Below are 25,742 nucleotides of genomic sequence, written 5' to 3'. Positions count from 1 at the left end.
TCAATCAATTGGGAAGCTTCGAACTTGATATTCAATCAATTGGGAAGCTTCGAACGTGATAACTAAAAGGACTCTCATCAAGATCCGGTAGCCGCCCCAAGAGTATGAGCATAGTAACAACGTTCGCTTACGTTCTTCGCAGGAGGGAGTGGAGTGGAGGGGTTTGGGAGGTTCAAATCCATAACGAAAAGACAAAAATCAATCAATCCATTGGGAAGCTTCGATCATGATAACTAATAGAACTCTCATCCATCCAAGAGCATTTAACTATTCAATACATAGCGAAAAGCAATCAACCAATTGGGAAGCTTCGCCGTCCAAGAGTATGAGCATAGTAACAACGTTCCCTTACGTTCTCGCAGGAGGAAGTGGAGGGGGTTGGGATTCAAATTCATAACGAAAAGACAAAAATCAATCAATCAATCCATTGGGAAGCTTCGATCATGATAACTAATAGGACTCTGATCCGTCCATCAGTATGAACATCCAAGACTATGAAGGCCAAGAGCATCTAGCTAACGAAAAGCAAAAATCAATCAATCAATCAATCATGAAGCTTCGATCATGATAACTGATAGGACTATGATCCCTCCAAGAGTATGACCACCCAAGACGATGAACCCATCCAAGACTATCACCATAACAACAAACTGTTCTCATACACGTTCAGATAAACCAAAATTTTCCCACGCACTTCTCTGGTAGCCGTAAAAGGCTATGACCATAGCAACTAAAGGCTTGTCGAAACTTGCCTCCCAATTCCAGGAAAACAGGATCAAATTTCGCTGACTCAGCCGTCCCAAGTGGGGTACATCTACTAAGGCACTCCTTGATATGAAGTTGTTATAAACTCAAAACTAACCGGAATGTGATAAAATATAAAATTTTCACCAAATACGTTACACAAAACACATATAATTTATTATTTTGACTCAGAATAATTCTACCATTAGAGGACAGTGAAAACCAATTTCAAGATGGCGTCCACCCGACATCGATGCAGCTAATGTGTGTTAGAATTTCATTAAATAGAATAGTACCGTGTGAAAATAATATGTAAACCTAAGAATACTAAGTGTGCCCCCCTCCTCCGGAACATTTTTTTTCTGAAAGAAACATTGGTCGTGTTGGAACTTCTATGCAGAAATTTAATATGAACTCATCTGAAAAAGAGTCAAATTTTAAGAGGGAGCAAAAGATAGTTATAAAAGAGCAACAAATAGGCCTACATGATTTTTTTTTTTTTTTTTTTGCATCAGAAGTATATTTGGTGGCTGTCCTTGCAAATCAAAAATGACTCGTTCAGAGAGTTAGTTTCCGACAATGTGTTAAGTGTATCTTCATGTCAAAGTGACTAAAACGCATGGTCATGATTTGAATCCCCGTTAGATTTAAAAAAAAAAAAAAAACTTAATTAGTGGCTTTGATCATACTTGAAGTCATAGACTTCATTTCTAATAGCTTGGAAAGAAACGTTAAACTCGAATTATTTATTGTTCAATCCAAGAATATGTATGTTCAAAGATGATTAACCGTAAGTATTCAGCATAAATGAAATTCTACATAAATTCAAATATATTGAACTATTTGACTATTTAAAACAACCAACATCTAAAACAAAACTCACAATCCATCATATTTTATTATATATGGCGATATAAAGCACTTGGGTGCCAAGTGGTAGAACTAGAAATTTGAAATTTTCTAGGACAAAAATTTGAATTTTAACATCGCATGTAAATCGCATCAAGAGAATATCACACATTATCAGCATAAAAAATAAACTATTCAATTATATGTTTTAGTTACGAGCATAAAAGAAATATGAATTAAAGAACAACTTGGCATCTGAGCTGAACACATGTATGTGAGTTAACACCCAACATATTCATTCTACCTTTTTTTCATATGAATATTGATTACCTTTGGTTGACTTTCCTTTTTTATTCAATAATCGACGTTACAGGATTTAAGATAGGAAATAAAACTCTATTATAATTTTAATTAAAAGACTAAGTGCAAAATTTGGAATCAAATGTTATAAATGATTCATCTGTTCCTGGCTTTCGTTAGCATTTTAATAGAATGTTACCGAAGATCTATTTTTACTATCTAAACTGATTAAAATCGTGGTTAGGTACAACAGCGCCGACTTTCCAAAATTATTTTAGAGGTGTTAGCCTATATGTTCTCAGGAAAGTCTTGATATTTGATTGATTTAATTTTAGTTAAAATCTTTTCTGGACACTGTCATAAAGGGCTGTGCTGTGATAAAGTAAAATATACAGGTACTATAAGGTTAAGTTAGGGCTGCCCTAGCTCATTCGGTAACACGGCTGACTTAAACGTAAGAGAAACGGGTTCAAACCCGGCTCCACACTAAAATCTTGTGAGTGCGCCGCACGCACAAGATTATTTGTGTGGGTGCCGGAGCCCCGGAGCACCCACTTAATCCGCGCGCATGGTTAGGTATGAAAACACAAATGACAAACAAGTTGACTTACAGAGCACTCGCTTGGTTTCCTGAGTGTTCACGTTTCGGATTTTGTATTGGGATCGCATCCCAGGTTTAGAAGCGATTAAGATATTCTAGAATCTCTTGAGAGTTTGTGTGTGAAATTACTTGTTTGTCAACCATCCCGGGATGCTTTAACAACAATAACGCTCACGTGCCGCTGTAACAAATCCATCAATAAATTGTTCCTCAAGTTTGCTGTCAAGTTTCACCTCAGTTCCATTCAGCTTTGAAAATGAAATCAGTCAGAACTTTGCAAAAGTAAGTATTATCAAATTTTAAAAATTGCTTTTACGTTGGTTTTTTTTTTTTTTTTTTTTCCTCGAAGTTTGTTGTCAGTTTCTACATATATGAGACGTCCACCTAAAGGTGGATTCCGAGGCATCGTAACACGTTCAAATTGTTGAACACTTTCCCATTGCGAATCGAGTCGGAGACCATATGCGCCAAAACCACACGAGTTATCTGTCTTCAGTTCTGGAATGTAAGTACCATCAGCTTTGCCAATTGAAGCAGTTGGAACTCCAGAAATCTAAAAATCATCAGCTTTGCAAATGGAACTAGTTGGAATTTCGGAATTATAAGAATCACCAGCTTTGCAACTAGAAGCAGTTGGAACTTTGAAAATGTAAAAATCATCAGCTTTGTAAATTGAAGCAGTTGGAACTTTTTGAAATGTAAAAATCATCAGCTTTGGAAATGGAAGCAATTAGAACTTAGGAAATGTAATTATCATCAGCTTTGCAAATCGGAGTTAAAGTAGCATCAGCTTTGTAAATGGAAGCAGTTAAAGAGTTTGGGAAACACGGTAGTCAAAAGTTAAAACACAGTCGGAAAACAAGGAACAAACTCATCGTTATTTTGTCTTCAGGTAGATTTGTGTTTATGTAGTGGGTTACAGTTTACTGTTTATAAGTGAATCGTAGCAGTGAGGAAAGGCGATCAAGTGCAGACAACATTTTTAAAATGAGAGGATATTACACAATTGGAAGTGGTGAATTAGTTTAAGAAGAAATACCCTAAGATAACAATAACTCATATTCCAGCTGGAGAATCTCTTTTAAAATGCAAAGAAGAACCAGTTCATGATTAGGAGCGCTGTAGAAGACCGCTGATTAGCTAAGATATCAAAACTGCAGTACTATCAAGCTCTGTATTAGCCCTATGAAATCAACAAAGAACAAAAGGTACTGTAATCAGCATTCTCTGGAGTGGTATTTGATAAGCGAAATTCTCATCATTATGAGACACACTTTCTGCTAACGAAGAAATGCCTAACCTCAATCTTACAGTAGGTGAATAGTTTTTGCTTCAAATTCGAAACACGTGATCTTTCTTAGAGAAAATGATGTTCCGCAAATAGATGAATATGGTAATAAATACTGTAATTTTATGTCTAGTACCAACAACTTTATTGCAATTCGTCAATTCGTATGGATGTTACTGACAAAAAATTGGATGAATCATGGAATCACTTTTGACAACACTTCAAGGAGGCAGCTCAATCAGTTCAGCACTCAAGGAGCAAACAACCAATAAGAGAGGACTATAAGCAGTTTAATTTCACCAATCAGGTTCAGGCTGCCTATTCACAACAAGGGATACCAGTAACAGAAATAATTGACTTTTCTGTTGACAGAAGCAAGTATTACAATAGACTTTTCAGGTTTCATATTTCTTTGCCAAGATGACTGCATATCAGAACCGAAAATATATCTTTACAAAGTTCGTTGAAAAATTACTGAACCGTGTTCCTCATGTTATAACGCATAGGGTCTATAATGCTAGAACAAAGCCTGAACTGATTTCTGCAAGTCCTAATTCTTATTCAGCAGTGTTGCCACACTTGATACAATTGTACCAAATTCAGCCCTTTTTGTTATTGATCAGCCCGTTGGTACCACACTGGCATTTTCAGCCCCTTTTGTGAAAAAGTTGGTACAATTCTACCCAATTCAGCATCATTTAACAAATACTTGTCACATTTTCAAGTGTCAGGAAGATTTTTCCTACATCTCACGTTACTCATACTGTGTCGGACTTAAAAAAAAATGCTCTTGAACATTCATTCTGTGACGGCATAACGCAACGAACTTTGTGTGGAAAATTCGTAATTCGAACTATACCAGGAAACAAATCGCGCTAGATGGACGCATCCGCGCCGCGCATGAAAGAGACGAGAAAGAAGCACTGTGGTGGAAATTTTAGCGTGAAATCTTTCAAAAAAAAACACAAATGTTGAATCAAGTGTTGAATATTCTGAAGAAGACCAGCATGTGCTCAAGTAAGTCTATAATTTATGTGTCGTTCCAAAGATTCTATACCAAAACGATAAGAGCACGAAAGAGCACATGCAAGTGGAAATTTTAGCGTGAAATCTTTCAAAAAAAAAAAACACAAATGTTGAATCAAGTGTTGAATATTCTGAAGAAGACCAGCATGTGCTCAAGTAAGTCTATAATTTATGTGTCGTTCCAAAGATTCTATACCAAAACGATAAGAGCACGAAAGAGCACATGCAAGTGGAAATTTTAGCGTGAAATCTTTCAAAAAAAAAAACACAAATGTTGAATCAAGTGTTGAATATTCTGAAGAAGACCAGCATGTGCTCAAGTAAGTCTATAATTTATGTGTCGTTCCAAAGATTCTATACCAAAACGATAAGAGCACGAAAGAGCACATGCAAGTGGAAATTTTAGCGTGAAATCTTTCAAAAAAAAAACACACAAATGTTGAATCAAGTGTTGAATATTCTGAAGAAGACCAGCATGTGCTCAAGTAAGTCTATAATTTATGTGTCGTTCCAAAGATTCTATACCAAAACGATAAGAGCACGAAAGAGCACATGCAAGTGGAAATTTTAGCGTGAAATCTTTCAAAAAAAAAAAAACACAAATGTTGAATCAAGTGTTGAATATTCTGAAGAAGACCAGCATGTGCTCAAGTAAGTCTATAATTTATGTGTCGTTCCAAAGATTCTATACCAAAACGATAAGAGCACGAAAGAGCACATGCAAGTGGAAATTTTAGCGTGAAATCTTTCAAAAAAAAAAACACAAATGTTGAATCAAGTGTTGAATATTCTGAAGAAGACCAGCATGTGCTCAAGTAAGTCTATAATTTATGTGTCGTTCCAAAGATTCTATACCAAAACGATAAGAGCACGAAAGAGCACATGCAAGTGGAAATTTTAGCGTGAAATCTTTCAAAAAAAAAACACAAATGTTGAATCAAGTGTTGAATATTCTGAAGAAGACCAGCATGTGCTCAAGTAAGTCTATAATTTATGTGTCGTTCCAAAGATTCTATACCAAAACGATAAGAGCACGAAAGAGCACATGCAAGTGGAAATTTTAGCGTGAAATCTTTCAAAAAAAAAAACACAAATGTTGAATCAAGTGTTGAATATTCTGAAGAAGACCAGCATGTGCTCAAGTAAGTCTATAATTTATGTGTCGTTCCAAAGATTCTATACCAAAACGATAAGAGCACGAAAGAGCACATGCAAGTAAAGATACAACCTACTTCCACGGTTGTTTTTTGTCCTCCTATTTAACTAAAAAACTAACTAACTGTATGGCCTATGGAACCCGGAGGTTCAATGCCGCGTTTACAAAAGCTCTCCACTGACTTCTATCCTTAGCTAACTGCATCCAGTTTCTACTTTGTATTCCTATCTCTGCGAGATCCATCTTAATATTGTCCTCCCATCTGCGTCTAGGTCTTCCTAATGATCGTTTTCCGATTGGTCTTCCTGTCAAGACTTTGAAAATGTTTCTACTTTCTTCCATTCTAGCTACATGACCTGCCCACCTAAGCCTCCTAGACTTGACGACCCTAACAATGTTGCGTAAACCATATAACTTATGTAGTTCCTCGTTATGAAGTTTCCGCCATTACCCATTCCCGTTCCTCTTGGGTCACAATATTCGTCCCAGGATCTTATTCTCAAATACTTTCAGTCTATGTTCTTCCCTCAGAGTAAGTGACCATGTTTCGCAACCATACACAACAACAGGCATGATTATCGTTAAGCTTCAAATTCTTCCACAGAATTCGCGACGACAAGAGATTTTGAACCCAATAGTAACACGAATTTCCTGCTTTTAGTCGACATTTAATTTCTCCGTGAATATGATTTTCCTCTGTCAATATTGATTCTAGATAATTGAAACTATCCACTTTATCAAAAGTATTATTTAATTTTTTAACGCATCCATAATTTGCTGTATTCCGGTCCCGACGCACTTCCACGTATTTGGTTTTCTCTGCATTTACTTCTAAACCCATGTCCCTGCAAGAGTTTAATAAGATCTCTGCATTTCTTTCTATTGTTCTCTTATCATCACCTATTAAATTTACATCATCAGCATATGCCATAACCGAAGTCTAGGCCCTGGTTGCTATCTTTGATTTTCCTTATAGCGTATTCCAGAACAAAGTTAAATAATAATGGCGACAACGCATCTGCTTGTTTCAGGCCATTCTCGACGTGAAAGATGGTGGACAAAAATTTTCCTACCCGGACTTTACTTTGGGATTTATTTAAACATATCTTAATTAATCTAATTAGCTTTCTCGGTATCCAAGTTCTGTAAGAACGTTGTATAATGTTTCTCTCCTAACCGAGTCATACGCCTTTCTAAAATCAATAAATAAGTGATATACGCACTATTGTATTCCCACTTTTTTTCGAGTATTTGGCGAATGGTAAATATTTGATCGATAGTTGATCGATTTCGTCTAAATCCGCACTGATAATCTCGAATAATTTCATCTGCGTAAGTTGTCAGTCTTGCTAATAGAATATTTGAAAGGATTTTATAGGATGTTGACAGAAGAGAAATGCCTCGATAATTATTACAGTCAGTTTTGTCGCCTTTCTTGTGAATTGGAACAATAATTGATTCTTTCCATTCTTGTGGCAATTCTTCCTTGTTCCGGATAAGGAGAATGAGTTTGTGTATCTTGTTCCACAATATTTCGCCTCCAGCTAAAATTAACTCAGTCGGAATTTCATCTACACCCGGAGATTTATGTTTCTTTAATTTCTTTATAGCGGTTTCTACTTCCATTCGGTTGGGTTCTGGAATGTACGGTTCTGCTGTGTGTATTTCCCTTTCTGCAAGCAAACTAGTTTCTGGTTGCGTGTTAAGCAAATCGTCAAAGAAATCTTTCCATCTTTTTAAGATGCTATCCGTATCAGTGAGAACTGTACCGTCACATTTCTTTAATATATAAGCACGAGGTTGATAGCCTTTCTTAAATTTGTTGATTCCCTTATACATGTCCTCCTATTCAAATGTTTTAAAAAAGTAATTTTCAGAAAGAGCATTTTCTTGATTTTGATTGGAGGAGAAGGGGGTGTTCTAGAACCTTACCTCTTTTAGTTTCGTGTTATAGAGCCACGTATTACATTGGCATAAAATAATCAATTCAGACCTTTTTGTTTCAATTTGGTACTAGTTTTCAGCCCACTTTAGAGCTAGTTTTCAGCTGGCAACAGAGTTACTCAGTATGCTGAGTTTCATCATATGATGTAGTACTCGCCAGTGAAGTCTAATAACTTATGCAACTACGGACAATTTGGAAGTTTTCAAAATTAATATTTGACTCACTGTCATAAACTCAAAACTCATAAATTTGCTTGGAAGTCATACAATATGAATACTACAAAGAAATGTCTTTCTTTTTCTTTTCTTTTTTGTTTGTTTGTTTGTAGCAGCTTACCTGAATTTTTCATCAAAGAGTCTACGTTGGGCAGAAGACTCGAATCTACTCTCTTCTCACAAAGCTGAAAAACAATTTTAAGAGTTACAAAAATTTTAAAAATGTATATACGGAAACATAACAGCTCAAAGATTATTAAAAATGATTGCCAACAGCTTTTCCATAATGTATGAGAAACTAGTATTTTAATTATCCGGTTCGTTTAACATAAATTTGAAACGTAAGATTTGAATTTTCGTATCAGACGGGGGCTAATTTACGAAAAACATGGTAATAATATCCAACCCATATTTTAAGTAATGTAGAAATGGAAGATTACAAGATTACAAAAATATCGTAATCTGACTAGATTTATTAATCATCCGAAAATTTTGCGAATCTTATTAAAAGTATTTATTTCAATTTAATAAATTGAATAAAAGAACATATCATATGCCTGACATAACCTAAAATTCTAGAATTGAATAAGATCTAATTAGTATTATTAAACAGGAACTTTTAAATTACTGTAAAACATATTCGGCGTGAAAGGCCATAGTTCGATTCCTGGTGCTAGCTCATGTGCTTTAAGTCCCACGTAAGATCCACGTCTCATATGGCCTCACTGTTGAAAAGACGCTAACGCCAAAATCAACTAACAATCTCACATCTTGCAACGACTAGCGGTAAAATAATCATATTCCGTAAATGAAAAAACAAAAACACAGCAATCATTAATAAGCATGAAATTGTAAAATAACTAACGTAATCAAACAATATAGCTACAATATTATAATGTACAACGTGTATTTGCATTATAGATACAAGGTCTTTCTCTGTAACGTTCTTGCTGGAGCGAGAATTTGCTCTGATAATCAATATATGATATACCCTAGATATTAAAAGGTAATCCAATATTTATTTTTTTATAAAATAAATACTTTCACTACCATACATCGTAGCTTTCTGTTTTCTTTAGGCTTTTTAAAGTGACACAGGTCACATCATAGTACAGTATTATATCGTCGCATGAGAGCCAGAAGAACGTAACTCCATTTTCGTAGGTTTACAGGCGAGAGGATAAAAATATTATTTTCTTAGAAAGATGTGTTTTTAATAAGATGGTAATTGAGTTACTTTGCAACAGATGATCAACAAGGAGAACAGATGGCGTTACGTTCCATTTACACCAAGTGAGGCTTTCAAAATTATGTCCAAACATGAAAAAAATGAAAACCGCTTTTCTGGAGTTACGTTCCTCTGGCTCTCATTCGACGATATGTATAGTGGACTATTACGCAAGCAGTCACTATCTTAGAGTAATAACGAAATGCAACAGAATACCTGTAGCCATATAGTGTTATAAGACTTGGCGTGATTGGAAAAATATATATTTAAGTGGCAGAGTAATTGAAAATTCTACCTCCTAAGAAAAATTGATAACATAGAAAACCGAAATTATGATTGGCCAATGGACATCACGCTTATCTGTAGTGGGCTCTATATGTTTGTAAGTTGTGACTGTAATAATACATCCATTTTGAGCTTTTACAGTTTTCTTTTAAATTATACATTTTCCAACAACACTGATTTCAACGTTATTATTGTATCTGGAGATTCACAACTTATTCAATTGAAATGCAATCTTTTAGTATTTCGTCCCACAATTATCACGTGTAGGCTAAAGGAGACGGTGATGACGAGAAATGAATGAAATGGTGGAATGAAGAAAGCAGGAGGAAACGGGAGAACCTCGAGTACTGCAAACTCATGCACACGGCGCTTGTCTAACACAAAGTTCACTTGCCCGAGCTGGGATCGAAATAGAAACCCCACACACAAGACGTGGACGCTCTACCACTGAGCCTGCCTCACAATTTACTGAAAACAGTAGAGAAAAAGAAGACAAGGTGTTCGAAAACAGCACAAAAAAACAACTTTTGGAAATGAGTCCCTACAGGAAAATATGCAGAAAATACGCATAAAGATGTGTGCAAAAAGAGTCATATCGGAGTTATAGGCATCCGAAAACTGGTTGAAAGGAGAAAACAAAGTGTTATAGCTCGAGAACAAAAATTCAGATGGAGGTCAAAGAAAGGAACATAGTAATTATTTTGACGTTATGTTTCGTTAATATAGATATAAACAATGTGCCAATTCTCGGGTCTCTACTTATCATATTTAGTTTGCACAGTACTTCATGAATTTCCTTCCATGTGTTGAGGCTAATCCAGTTCCTCATCCACTGGAACATTACTAGAATCTAAGCTCAAAATAATCACTTGTACTTTCCCCTGAACTCTATCCGACGTTTTGTTCTCGCCTGATGGAACTTCAATCTATCCTTCCCATCTATTACTGGTGGGCTATAACTCCGAAATGATGCATTTGTGCACTCAAGTTCGTATACGAGGGCTATCCAGAAAGTAACAGAGTAAACAAAAAAAAAAGTAACCGAGTGAACAAACCAAAGTGTGTTCTATACATCTGAAAGGTACACCCTTAAGCTATTTTCCACATAATCGCCATACAAATTAAGGCCCTTACCATATCGTGGCACAAGCTTTTCAATACCGTCGCGGTAGAAATCTACAGTCTGCGATTTCAACCTGGTTTACCTCGGCATACAGTTTGGCGTCAGTATTAAAGCGTTGCGTAGCGATCCATGTCTTCATCGCTGGGAAGAGGAGGTACTAGCTCGGCGCCAAATCCGGGGCTGTATGGTGAGTGATCGAACACCTCCCATTCAAAATCATCCAAGAGCTCTCGGGTAAGCTTGGTCGTGTGTGAAGGTGTCTTGTCGTGAAAAAGCAACGCCTTCGCGCTAAGTTTTCTCCGGCGGTTGTTTCTGAATCGCGCGCTTAACTTTCTCAGTGTTTCACAACAAAAACCTACTCACAGAACACACCTCACAAGAGGTGGGATTATCTATTGCAGCGCACATTGTAACACGTCACAAAAAGCACAGCAAGAGCGTCATAGTTCTCGTGCTGCAACAGCTGGATGCGTGTTGCTGTGTGGCAACGTTTCGACACAAAGATGACTACTCTAGCCCCGCCCAAGGCCGCGATAGGCCAAAACGTCTTGCCCCCATGTTGTGCTTTCCAAGGTTGGGGCAAGTATAAGCGACATTTCAAATATAGTTTCAAATTTTGATGTAACTGTTCTAAAAATTCTATTGGGTTTTCGATATTCCGAAGTAAAATTTCCTCTAGGGGGCGAGCGCCCAACCTTGCCCCCCCCCCGATAGGCATCCTTGACGTCTGGGACTTTCTGGACAGCCCTCGTATTTTCCATATTTTCGTGTGAAAACTAAATATTTAAACTTGCGTAATGTTGCTTCTGAACATTATGAATATATTAATCTTCAACTGTTTGTCATGTAAACCATTTACATCCAGATTGGAATAATACCAAGTTCCTTTGTGAAACATTTAAAATAAAATTTGTAGCCTCTGCTATAGGAAAATGGCGAAATGGACGAATTGAAAACACACGAAAAGAAATTCACAAACAAGAAGATCACTTACCTCTAATTTCAAGATCTCCAGCTTCTCTGCGCTTCCTTGCTGGCACTGCAAAATTAATTAAACGATTGGTAAGTTCACCAAGTAATCATAACAAATACAAAAGAAAACCTTACGTTTTTAGAAACATTTATCTAAGAAACTTTATGAAAATACAAAAATAACTCTGAATAGAAGTAGTCTGAACGACAGATTTTAAATCAAGTCAGGAACCAGATAAACAAAAAAATAAAATTATATGAAAAATTACTCGTCAATTGATTTGGCTTTCACCAATGCTGCATTGTAAGTTAGATAGTGGTAGTGAGTGGACGTGTTTTTCTCTTGCTCCTGAGTGGAGTGAACCGTGATGGCTGTTGAGCTTGGAATTTACAGGGTCAGAATAGGCTTATTCAGAATTGCCATGAACGAATCATCATGTTCCGTGTTAGTAAATACACCAGGCTATATGAAAGTATTTTTTGACTAAGGATTAATAATATTTACTTTGTTAATCATCGGGGGTGTAGAGCAGCATCCTTGTCCTCCTAGCACTCAACGTAATGACATTGCAGAAATCAAAGATATATATATTATCTTCTGTTCGCGCGTCCAATGAAAAAGTAGTGGTTGAAGTGGCATCTCTTTGTGCAGCTAATGAACGCTTAGCAACTGAAATCAAAACCTTAAGGGAAACAGTAACGAAACTGGTTGATAGAGTAGATACCATAGAAACGAAATTATTGGAAGTGACAAGTGAAGTAAGTGAACTACATCGGTATACGACGTTCTTAGAGCAAATAATTGATGATCTCAAGGACAGATCACGAAGAGAAAATTTAGTGTTTTATGGGGTGAAGGAAGAAGAGAATGAAGACTGGGCAACTACAGATAGAAAGTCGAGTTTTTGTCTCATTCTGATTTGACTAAATTATTTTAAAAATAGAAAAGAAGTATGTAGTTGGGAAATGACGCTATCAACATGCACGGCAGTGCATGGCAGCCAAGTTCCGCGAAGAAAATGAAAACTGTCCTGCATTGCCGTAAGCATATTATACACGAACAAGAGTTTTGGGTAAAATCGCCGATTTCGAGGTTTTGTAAAAACGATTCTATTAAGGGTAGAAACATGAAATTTAGAATGTAAGGAGGTATTCCAAAGATGTACTAATATGTTAAGTCTCAAATTCCTACCTTCAACCATATTTGAGTAATGGACCCCCAAAATATGCGGTTTTCAGGCTCACTGACTCACTGACTCACTCATCAAATTGATTAGGTACTTCCCAGTGAGACAGAGACGTGAAACTCTGCACAAAGATATCTTATAATGACTTGAGTATGAAAAAAGTCCAAAATTTGAGGAATGTACAATGGGTATCTTATAATGACTTGAGTATGAAAAAAGTCCAAAATTTGAGGAATATACAATGGGTATCTTATAATGACTTGAGTATGAAAAAAGTCCAAAATTTGAGGAATGTACAATGGGTATCTTATAATGACTTGAGTATGAAAAAAGTCCAAAATTTGAGGAATGTACAATGGGTATCTTATAATGACTTGAGTATGAAAAAAGTCCAAAATTTGAGGAATGTACAATGGGTATCTTATAATGACTTGAGTATGAAAAAAGTCCAAAATTTGAGGAATGTACAATGGGTATCTTATAATGACTTGAGTATGAAAAAAGTCCAAAATTTGAGGAATGTACAATGGGTATCTTATAATGACTTGAGTATGAAAAAAGTCCAAAATTTGAGGAATGTACAATGGGTATCTTATAATGACTTGAGTATGAAAAAAGTCCAAAATTTGAGGAATGTACAATGGGTATCTTATAATGACTTGAGTATGAAAAAAGTCCAAAATTTGAGGAATGTACAATGGGTATCTTATAATGACTTGAGTATGAAAAAAGTCCAAAATTTGAGGAATGTACAATGGGTATCTTATAATGACTTGAGTATGAAAAAAGTCCAAAATTTGAGGAATGTACAATGGGTATCTTATAATGACTTGAGTATGAAAAAAGTCCAAAATTTGAGGAATGTACAATGGGTATCTTATAATGACTTGAGTATGAAAAAAGTCCAAAATTTGAGGAATGTACAATGGGTATCTTATAATGACTTGAGTATGAAAAAAGTCCAAAATTTGAGGAATGTACAATGGGTATCTTATAATGACTTGAGTATGAAAAAAGTCCAAAATTTGAGGAATGTACAATGGGTATCTTATAATGACTTGAGTATGAAAAAAGTCCAAAATTTGAGGAATGTACAATGGGTATCTTATAATGACTTGAGTATGAAAAAAGTCCAAAATTTGAGGAATGTACAATGGGTATCTTATAATGACTTGAGTATGAAAAAAGTCCAAAATTTGAGGAATGTACAATGGGTATCTTATAATGACTTGAGTATGAAAAAAGTCCAAAATTTGAGGAATGTACAATGGGTATCTTATAATGACTTGAGTATGAAAAAAGTCCAAAATTTGAGGAATGTACAATGGGTATCTTATAATGACTTGAGTATGAAAAAAGTCCAAAATTTGAGGAATGTACAATGGGTATCTTATAATGACTTGAGTATGAAAAAAGTCCAAAATTTGAGGAATGTACAATAGGAAAGTTTTTATAGGCAAAAAACTGTCCTTAGCCTAGCAAGAAATCGTTTCACTACTCACTCATCAAATTAATTAAGTACTTCCCATTGAGATAGAAACGTGAAACTTTGCATAAAGATACCCTATAATGACTTGAGTATGGGAAAACGTCCTAAATCTAAGGAGTGTGCTATGGGAATTTTTATGGGCAAAAAACTGTCGTTAGCTAAGTAAGAAATCGTTTTTACTCACTCACTCTTTAAGTTAATTAGGTACTTCCCAATGGAATATAGACGTGAAATTTTGCATAGAAGTACCCCATAATGACTTGAATATGGGAAAAATCCAAAATGTGAGGAATGTGCTATGGGAGTTATTTATGCGCGAAAAACTGTCCTTCGTCAAACACAAATCGGTTCATTCTCTTCCACATCAAATTGATTAGATACTTCCCAATGAGATAGAAACGTGAAACTTTGCATAGAGGTATCCTATAATGACTTGAGCATTGAAAAATTCCGAAATGTGTGGCATGTATTATGATAATTTTTTTATTGGCGAAAAACTGTTCTTAGCCAAGTAGAAATCGGTTCATTCTTTCAAACATCAAATTGATTAGGTACTTCCGAATGAGATATAGACGTGAAACTTTGCATAGAAGCACCCTGTAATGACTCGAGTACAGAAAAAGTCCGAAATGTGATTAATGTGCTATGGGAATTTTTTATGAGCGAGAAACTGTCCTTAGCCAAACATAAATAGGTTCGTCCTCTCACTCATCAAATTGATTAGGTACTTCCCAATGAGATAGAAACGTGAAACTCTTCATAAAGTTACCTTATAGTGGCTTAAGTGTGAAAAAATTCCAAAATGTGAGAATGAGGAAATTTTTTTATGGGTGAAAAACGATTTTTAGCCAACCAGATTTCAGTTCATTCATTCACTCGTCACATTAATTAAGTACTTGTTTATGAAATATTGACGTAAAAGTCTGTATATTGGTAACTTATAATGACTTGAGTATGGAAAACGTCTGAAATTTAAGTAATGTACGAAAGGATTTTTTTATTGGTGAAAATTGTCCTTAGCCAAGCAGAAATCGGTTCACTCACTGACTCACTCACTCATAGCATTAATTAGGTACTTCCCAATGAGATAGAAGGATGAATCTCTGCATAAAGGTACCTTATAATGATTTGAGTATGGAAAATGTCCGAAATTAAAGAAGTGCTATGGAACAATTTTGTGGGTGAAAACTGTCCTTAGTCAAGCAGAAATTGGTTCACTTACTCGCTCATCACATTGATTTTATACTTCCCAAAGAGATAAGTCGTGAAACTCTGCATAAAGGTATCTTATAATGACCTGAGTATGTCACAATGTCACAATATTGGGCACATTTGGAAAAAGTCCTAAATGTGATGAAAGTGCTATGTGGTAAGGGAAATTGTCCGTAGCCATTAGGTACTTCCCATTGAGATAAAGATGTGAATGTCTACACGAAGGTAGCTTATAATGGCTTGAATATGAAAAAATCCGAAATTTAAGGAATGTGCTATGGAATTTTCTATGGGCGAAAAACTGTCCTTACTCAAACAGAGATCGGTTCATTTACTCACTCATTATTGATTAGGTGCTTCCACATGAGACAGAGAATTGAAACTCTGGTTAATGGTGCCTACTTTATGACTAATGACTTGTGTAAGTACAGGTTTCAAATTTAAGGAATGTACTGTGGGAATTTTTATGGGCGAAAAACTGTCCATAGCCATTAGGTACTTCTTAATGAGATAAAGATGCGAAACACTCCATAAAGGTACCCTATAACGGCTTGAAAATGAAATTTGAGGAATTTGCTATGGAAAATTTTTCATTAGCAAAAAAACTGTCCTTACAATCAGAAATCGGAAACGATCCCGTTATTGAATACAACATGTGCATACTGATAATGTTGTGAATCGTCTGAATGGTCGAGTTGGTGCCCTCCTCGCTGGTCTATTGGCTACCACGTGCGCCTTTGATGTATGGGGTCCTGGGTTCGATTCCCGGTGGAAGAGCCTTTGGAATCTTAACTCTCCTCGAAGTTTCTGTGTTCGTGTCCCTGTCGTTCTAGGTTAATTGAGAAACGAGCTAAGGTCACTGAGAAAAATCCGTTATCCGGACAGAGGTATAGTGTACAAATATACGGGATCCTTATGTTTACTACAGAAATCAATACTTAAATACGTTATCCACATGCTACATACGTACTGTCCTCTTTCCCGCTTAGATGTTACAAATGTCGTTGCAGGATGTCTGATATCTAACAGTCTTCCGTACATTACGTACGTCAGCTATAAGTTACATACGGCCATCTGTATGTGAGATCCTGACCGCCTACATACAGTCTTTTCGTTCGTGCGGAAAGTACGTTTATTCGGAACACTTATACGGAAAGTATGTTTAAAATATACAGTACTTCTTCAGTTATACGTTTAGTGTACGTTAAATCCAAAAACTACAGGATTTACACATATAACCAACGTTTTTACGTACGCCACATACATTTTTTCTCAGTGTGCTAGTAAAATAAGTGAAAGTTGCTGATAAGTAGTTAAGCAAGTTAATGGGGCACGTTCTGTGAATAAGTTAACTTGCAAAAACGTGGGCTAAGGCACGTACCTACTGCCGTAAATTTCGTGGTTGGAAACCCAGACAAGGAAAGCCAATATTATGTCTTTTTTATTTGGTGAATGTTTTTTCTTTATTGCAGTCATTGATATTAAATAGATATTGAAATTAATTTGATAAGAAAGATAACTAGAGGTGAGAATATTTAAAATTAATGAAGTTTTCGAAGAAATCCAATTGTTTGAATTTATGTGAGACTAGCAACAAAATGTAACCGATTTCGTAAATATATTGGTACCACGAGTTATATTATAGTTACCACAGTCGTTATGTAAATATGTTCTTGATGCTTAGTGTCTCTATCTGTGAACAGTGTGAGAATCTCTTAGGTATCAGCCTTTTTATCAACAGTGAATTTCGTGCCTTTGCTCTTCATATTTCCTGAATTTGCCCTCCTGGGGGTTCGCCCCCACACCCTCGCCTTTGCTCGGCCTACTTCCTCACACCACTTAAGCTTACAATTCCCGAATTTCAAGTTTCTTTTCCTATTTCAACTATCTAAAAGATAAGATTTTGTATTCCAGGAAAACGCCTATTTAAATAATATGGTGATTTCTTCATCTCCCTTTAGACTCCTTAAAAATTAAAAATATTCAATTTTAGCAATTTTCCTGTAGGTTAGTCCCGAGAGGCTAAAATCATGCCAAATTTCATCATTCTAATCCTAAACATTTTGGAGTGTCTAATCCGGAAGTGCCTAAACATTTTGGGGTGTAGAAGACGTCCAATATAAATAACATGGAAAAGGTTTTTCTGTTCCCCATAAAACAAATCTAAATTTGGAAATTTTCATTTTTACTGTCTTACTTAGGTAATACTAACGAAGAAGTTGAAGCATAAAGGATTTCACGTTTGTATTCCAATTTCAAGTACCTAAAATATGATATTATAAGTCCAAAAATGGCCTATTTAAATAGCATAGGGAATTTCTTCATCTCCCCTTTAGACTCCCTAAAAATTAAAAATATTCACTTTTGCAATTTTTCTGTCGGTTAGTTCCGAAAAACTACAATCATGTCAGATGAAATCATTGTAACCCTACAGGAAGTGCCCTATAATTTTGGGGTGTAAAAGGTGTCCCATATTAATACGTACCATGGAAAAGATTTTTCAGTTCCGCATAAAACCACTCTAAAGTTGGAATTGTTTATTTTTACTGATTTACTTAGGTAATACTAATGAAAACGTACAAGCATACCTAATTTCAATTTTTTATTCCAATTCCAAGTTCCTTAAACATGAGATTATATGTCAAAAAAAGACCCATTTAAATAAAATGGGAAAATTCTTCATCTCCCTTCATCATTTCAACTTTCCACGTCAAACGGAAGCACCCCTTTAATTTATGTCAGTTCATGTAGTTTTATATACAGTTAGGATAAGTTGGTGGCAAATATTATTAACTTTACAAGCTATTTGAAAGATGTATATCATTGGAAGGAAAATCCGAGGCAGTATGAAACTGCGCAACATGCGCGTCATGTAATGAACTCCGTAATTTCGCAATGTGAAAACGTAGAAAACAACTAAGTATATTAAAACACCAGCTATGTCTAGTGATGTAGCAGCGAGGATTCAGCATCAAGGGTTTTGGGCCCTGTTGATACTCTTCGTATTTAGGTAATGAAAAATGAGATGTTAGCGATCGTGATTTTTTAGTTCGGGTAAATGAATTAGAATCTCGTTTGGGCATAACTCTCTGACAGATATTTAATAGAATAAATCTTCCCGGCTGTTCTAGTGGCTAGCATATGCGCCATTCTTGTACAGGGTCTTGGGTTCTATTCCCGGTGGGAGAGCCCTTGGAAACTAATGTTGCATATGACACATTATGACTCCTTTAAAAAAGTACAATTTTCAATTTAAATCCAGCAATATGCCACAATTGAGAATCCCAATATACGATATTGACATGGTGAACTACAAAAAGAAGTGAAATATGAACAAAAACACCAGAGGTGCAAAAAGTGCAGCCAAGTTCGTCAGCCTCAAAAAGTGTTGAGATGAGGATGGATGAGCCAAGTTCTTTGGCCACTGCATCTGAAAGAAACACTGGAACTTGGCGCGAGGTGTCAAGTAAAATGATGCTAAGGAACCTTAGGGATAGTGGTGGTGGGATAGTGGGCCTGGTGGGTTTTGGACCACCACCAACCTTAGGAATATCAACTTTGCTAAAGCGCTAATTCACATATACAGTATACTACAGTACGATTGGTGGTTCGAAACCCAGACAAGGAAAACTTATATTCCTCCACGAAGTGTCAAAGTAAATTATGTTAACGAGCCTTAGAGATGGTGTTTGTGAGCGTGGTGGATTTGGGGGTTACCACTAGCCTTAGGGCTGAAATGTCCCGGCCGTGAAACTAAGAACAGACATCTTAATGTATTCGAATATGTTAGATACCTCGCGCGAAGTTCCAGTGTTCCTTTCAGATGCAGTGGCCAAAGAACTTGGCTCATCCATCCTCATCTCAACACTTTTTGAGGCTGACGAACTTGGCTGCACTTTTTGCACCTCTGGTGTTTTTGTTCATATAGTTCTTTCTCACGCGTCCAGTTAAGGCTTGATTATCAAATAGTAATTAACGTTTCAGTACTATAACGTGATAATTAGATTATAATTTAGCATTAGCTCATTATTTTTTTTTCGAGATTGTTAATCAGTGACTTATGAATACTAGAAAATTCTACTCTTTGGAAACTGTATTTAGTAAACCACTAACCCTTTTAAGATCTTGGGTTTTTGGGGTATTTTTTTACATTTTCAGTCAAGCAGCTACTGCATCGTCACTATTTATTCTAAGATCATGGTTTATACCTCATTCTCTTCAGAATGGAGCAGGCTTTCAAATGGTACCACTTACATTCCCATACAATATACCAGGAGAGGGAGAAAGGGATGTTAAAGGGAAAATTTCGGGGGAAAATATTTTTTTCACACTTTGGGCCCCTCTGGAACGGCCCTGTGTGAACATAGAGATCTCAAAAAATCTGACAAATACTACTCGGTAGACTGAATGTGTGTGTGCCAAATTTCTAGTTTCTATCTTGAATAGTAAGGGCGAGAGAAATTTTATCAAGAATCCCACAATGACCCAAATTACCGCAAAAGACCCTGATCTCAGGTAAAAAAAAAAAAATCCTGAGACATCTCTATTTAATCTAGGATTATAATCCGCCAATCATTCTCTTCAAAATAGAACTGCCTTTCAGACGATAGGACTCACGTGTCTCCATCATGCATCTGAGGCGGGAAAATCCCGAACAAAAGGCTTTTTGGGGTAAAATATCCCTTTTTTCCAACTTTTTGCCACTCTGGATCGCCCCCCTGTTTTAACGCAGAGATCTGAAAAAGAATCTGATAAATACTACACTGTGGACTGAATGTTTGTGCACAATTTCAATCTTCTAGGTGCAAAAGTAAGCCCGCCAAAAAGAATATACCAACAATGTCCCATATTCAAGTATACTGAAGGATTCTTTGTAAAAATTCCCTGAGGCATCCCTAATTACCTTAGGATCATGGATTGCACATCATTCTCTTCAGAATAGAACCGCCTTTCAGACGGTACCATTTACGTGTCTTCATCATGTATCTGAGGCGTAAAAATAGTGAAAAGGTGATTTTTTGGTAAAAAAATATCCCTTTTTTTACATTTTTGCTCCCGTGGACCCCCCTTCTGCTAACGCAGAAATCTCAAAAAAATCTGGTAAATCCTACTCGGTGGATTGAATGTTTGTGCACAATTTCAATCTTCTAGGTGCAAAAATAAGCCCGCCAAAAAATAATGAACATAGGCTTAATAAAATAAAATATATTGTTTAAAGTTATGTCTCGACGCAGAACGTCTTCTACAATGCCTCTGGACTTGAAAAAAAAAAAAAAAAAAAAACGGACGAAAAAGCTCAAACAGGAGAATTATAACGCAGTGTACCATGAAACAACCGTATGGTACAAATTGTACCGTAAGATCCCAAAAGGGCTCTAGAGAACTCTATTCTACGAAAATATAAATCTAAGCGGATTAAATCTATCGAAGTAATTTCTTTCCTGTGGAAAATTCCGATATTGTTCAAGGTAATGCTTGTCTTTGTGCTGCGAGATTCTTTCTAAAAGAAAGAGAAAATTTCGTTTTGAACCCTAATCTCTGAATTTGATTAGAGTTAGTTGTAATACATCTTGGTAAAAATAGAAATCAATTATTACTCTCATTAATCATATTGTTGGTATTATTAGTTGTATACATTGCTGTAACAGATAACACATACTAGGGTCATTTCAAAATTCTTGCACACAGCGCGTGCCCGACCATTTGAGTGTTGTGATCAAGTTCAAATTTATGCCAGTTGTGTGATCAAGTTCAAATTTATGCCAGTTGTAAGTCAGAGTTTGTGTTTGAAGGTTGTGTCTGTGTTTGCTGATTTGCGTGGCTGTATTGTGAGAATTCAGTGTTAAAATGCAAGGTGAGCCCGACTCTTCTCGGATTACACGTTGCGACCAGCGTTCCAATATTAAAATCGAAACTCTACGGGGAAAGAATCCAACTGAAATTTACAATGCTTTGCGAGAGCTTTGTGTAAATAGTGTAGTGGATCGTAGCATTTTATCACGGCTGTCAACTCGTTTCCGTGAAGGTCGTTTAAGCACTGTGGATAACCCAAGAAGTGGAAGACCACGGACAACTGCAACAGACTACAAATCTGAGATTATTGTGAATGGCATTTTGAGAAAGAGTCGACGAGTAACATGTAAGGAAATCTCATATGAGGCCAGAATGTCTGTCACGTCAGTTTACAGAATCATTACTGGAAAGTTAAAGGTGAGAAAAGTTATTGCCAGATGGGATTCGCATGATCTGAGTGAAGAGCAGAAAGCATGTCGTAAAAGAATCGCAGAAGAATTGCTTCAACGTTACCGAACAGAAATATATCAGTGTTTACAAAAGATTGTTCTAATTGATGAAACCTGGATACGATATTTTGAACCAGAACTGAAGTCTCAGTCGTCACAATGGAAAAGTTCAGACTCTCCAAGCCCTAAGAGATTCCGCCGCCAAGAATCAAAGGTTAAACTCACGCTAATCTTCGTGTGTGGCATGAATGGACTTGTAGCTACATATAGAGTACCACAGGGGATGTCTGTAACGGGTACATACTAGAAGCTGATTGTGAAAAATGTTTTGCGTCCTAAAATTTGTCAAAGAAGGCCTGACATGCTTACAGATGGTGTCCTAGTTTTGCACGACAATGGAAGACAACATACTCATCTACAAGTGAGAGAAAGAGTCGAGAAGCCTGGATAGGCAATACTACCCATCCATCATATAGTTTTGACTTGAGCCCACCAGACTTTGATTTGTTTCCGAAATTGAAGGAACCCCTCCGTGAAAAACATTTCAATGCAATTGACGAAGCTTCCAGTGAGGTGGCCCGATTGATTAGTCAGCTCAGCAACGAACGGGCTCTATCCGAAATACATAATTTACCAAAAGGTTGGAAAGCTGTCATACGCAAAAATGTAGATTATATTCAAGGCCTGTAAAAGTATTTTGTACAATAAGTTATTTGCTTCCATAATATCTTTCAGTGTACAGAACTTTCGAAATGAGCCTCATAAGAAGCTGGATTAGACACCTAAATGTTCTTCAATATTGCTAATGTAATTCAAAATGATACTTCTGATGTAATTTAGGAATCATTGTATAGATTAATACAGAAGTTAAAAACTTTATGAAATTTTTGGATTTTGAACACTGAGACTAGATCCGTGATATTTTCTAATAATACACTTTGGATTTTGAAACCTCAGGCTAGATCTGTTGCATTTTTTAAACAATTAGAATTTTTGATTCAAGTAAATTTCAACGGATGATCTGAATAAAAAAAAATAAGAATTTCATATTGCTCGAATTTTGTGTATGAAATATAATTTAATTTATATTAAATTGTGCATAAAATTTGGGTTGTTGTTACTTCTCACTAGTGTTAATTAATAACTTTCTATTCATTTTTATGATATGCATATACCGGTATAATATTTCCTAATTATAAGATAACATATCGGGCTATATTTAAACTGAATTAATCTCAATGCTTTTTTTTTTAATACTTCCTTGGCTCCCGTCCTAACAAGCACTCCCTTTGAAGTTGTGGTGTCGCTTCCTGCAATTATTATTAGAATTCGAAACTACCTTAAGCATAAGTGTTAGAATCTTATACATCGGCTTTATCCATTGTCCATCCGTCTGTCGACAAGTATCAGAACAAAAAAGGTAAAAACAAAAAAATATCGAAATGCGGTTTGTTGCAATCGATTCAGTGACCCAATAATAGATTAAGAAGTGTCCCAGCATCTCCTCCATTTGCTTTCGATTCAAACCGAAAGTGGTAGAAATAAACCATCATTGGTTTCAACGCTTATAACCGTAGAACAAAAGGAATAGGAGGCAGCGACCGAGTAAGAGTTTTTGATATGGACTCAGTGTTCGAGGAACAGCTTCAATCTTTGATTTTATTACTCTACTACTACGAGTACTTCTAGATGTACTACTTCAACGTTGAGTATTGAATTCATATAGTTTTGGGGTCTTAATTTATCACTGTGAAAAGATAGTAAGTTTTTTTTTTTTTTTTTTGGACAATTTGAATAATAAGAAATTGTGAGTCTGCACCGGCAACGACCGAGTGAACGAGCATTACAGACAAAAGATCCTGATTTGCCATGTGAACGTGTGAAATATTAACGTCTGCAAGCTTCTAGTTCATAAGTTACGCACACAAACTACGTGGGTCGTTCCGAAATTAATGTCTCCTATTTTTTGTGTGTCCGTGCCTGATGTCGTTGGTGTAGTGCTAATGCTTCAACATTCCTCTTTTATTTGCAGCTAGACCCTTGTTCTCCGGTAGTTGGCGCAGATGGGCAAGCATGCTGTTTCTTCTTTTTCCTATTATCTTCACGTTCTGTCGTCTTTCATCAGCTTCCTTTAGTACGTCTTCATTCCTTTTCCTTTCGGTCCATGATATGCGCAAAATTCTACGCCATCACCACATTTCACATGCTTCCATTTTGGTTATTTCAGCTTTTCTCAATGTCAATGTCTCTGATCTGGCAAAGCGTCACGCTTCATACCATAGCTCTTAATAAATCCTTTACGAAAATCTTACGACATATTTCTTGATCTTAGCAAACCTCTTTTCCTATTGAATGCTTGTTTATCGTGCGCTATTCTTGATATTACGTCATTTTTAATTCTTCTGTCTAAGGATATTAGGCTTCTTAAGTAGGGGAACGTCTTAACGTCTTCGATTTTCTCTCCCTCTAGCCATACGATTGTCCCTTCCTGTCCTGCTCTTGTGCACTTTATCACTTCGGTTTTCTTCTTATTTATCTTCATTTTGCACGTTTTCTTCTGTTAGTCGTTCAAGTTTGAATGTGCTTCCTGCAAGTCCTTTTCGCTCTCCGCTATCAATGCTATGTCATCAGAAAACATTATTCTGCTGAAAACCTGGCCATTCACTTTTACGCCTTTCTCGCTTTTATCAAAGAATTCTTTCATAGCCTCTTCTATATAGAGTTGAAGAGGAGGGTTGAAAGTCCATATCCTTGCCTTACTCCTTTATTTATTCTTGTTTCCTTCTGATCTCTTTCTATAACAGCTGTCTAGTTCCTGTGAAGTTGAGTATATTATGCTTCTGTCTCTGTAATCCAGTTTCAGATCCTTCAACGCTCTGAACATGATATTCCAATCTACGCTGTCAAAAGCTTTTTCTATATCTACAAATGCTATCGCAATCCTTTCGTTTATTCTGATTCAACCGTAGATGCAGTATTGCTTCCCTTATTCCCCTTTTTCATGAATCCAAACTGGTCCTCCGATAGCCGTTGTTGTATTTGCCCTTCTATCCGTTGTGCAATAATTTTGCACATTATCTTTGATGCATGGGAAAGCAAATTTAACGTTATGTGTTTTCTTTGCATTTCTGTGCACCTTTTCTTTCCGAGATAGGAGCCAATCTGCTTTTCTCGACGTCTCTTGGTATTTTCAGTGAGTAGTGAGATGTATATTTCATTAATAACTTAAATAGTTTATTCTTTGTTGCTATTCTGAGATTCTTAATCACTTCCGTTGCTATATTGTCTACTCCTGGGGCTTTACCATGTTGCATTAAATCCAACGTATTGTCAAATTCGCACTGTAAAATTGATGGTCCTAATTCATCTTAGGACCATGTGTATCTTCTTAGTGGTTGTTCGAAGAAAAATGAAATCTCTAAGTTTTACGTCCCACGATTATGCCAGTTAGGCTAAAGGAGACGGTGATGATTAGAGATGAGTGAAATCGTGGAATGAAGAAAGTGAGAGGAAACGGGACAACCCCCAAAAACCCACGAGCACGATGTTTGTTCACCACAAAGTCCACACGGCGCGATCTGGGATCGAACCAGGGCCCCAAGCACCGGAGGTGAACGCTATACCACTGAACCACTGCGCAACCGGTTGTTCGAAGAGTGTTCGTTACATACAGATTATGGGTTTTGCAGAATTCAACTAGCAATGCACTTGTCACATTCCTTTCTCCTAGGCCGAAATTACCAGTTACTTTCTCTTCAGTGCTTTTGCCGACTACTGCGTTCCAATCAACCATAATTATTAAACTGTCTTGGTCTTGAACTTTCATCAGTACTTCTTCCATTTGCTCATAGGTTTCTTCTACTTCCGCATCTGTGTATCT

At 36.3% G+C, this 25,742-nt stretch overlaps 1 protein-coding gene across 2 annotated transcripts in view; it reads right to left on the bottom strand.

Moving 5' to 3' along the window:
* LOC145667470 (uncharacterized) overlaps window positions 1–25,742 on the bottom strand; it is a 46,251-nt gene that overhangs the window by 16,949 nt on the left and 3,560 nt on the right. For both annotated transcript variants that reach the window (XM_081734947.1, XM_081734948.1), the window contains 2 exons: window positions 11,755–11,799; window positions 8,246–8,309 (listed from right to left, as the gene is read on the bottom strand). In XM_081734947.1, coding sequence (XP_081591073.1) covers window positions 8,246–8,309; window positions 11,755–11,799 — 109 coding nt within the window. The remainder of the gene's footprint in view (window positions 1–8,245; window positions 8,310–11,754; window positions 11,800–25,742) is intronic.

Source organism: Thermobia domestica, chromosome 13 (assembly GCF_964235325.1).
Source record: "Thermobia domestica chromosome 13, izTheDome1.hap1.1, whole genome shotgun sequence".
In the NCBI taxonomy this organism is placed as follows: Eukaryota; Metazoa; Arthropoda; class Insecta; order Zygentoma; family Lepismatidae; genus Thermobia; species Thermobia domestica.
The sequence above is the reverse complement of the archived record's forward strand: the minus strand, read 5'-3'. Positions and strand labels throughout refer to the sequence as shown.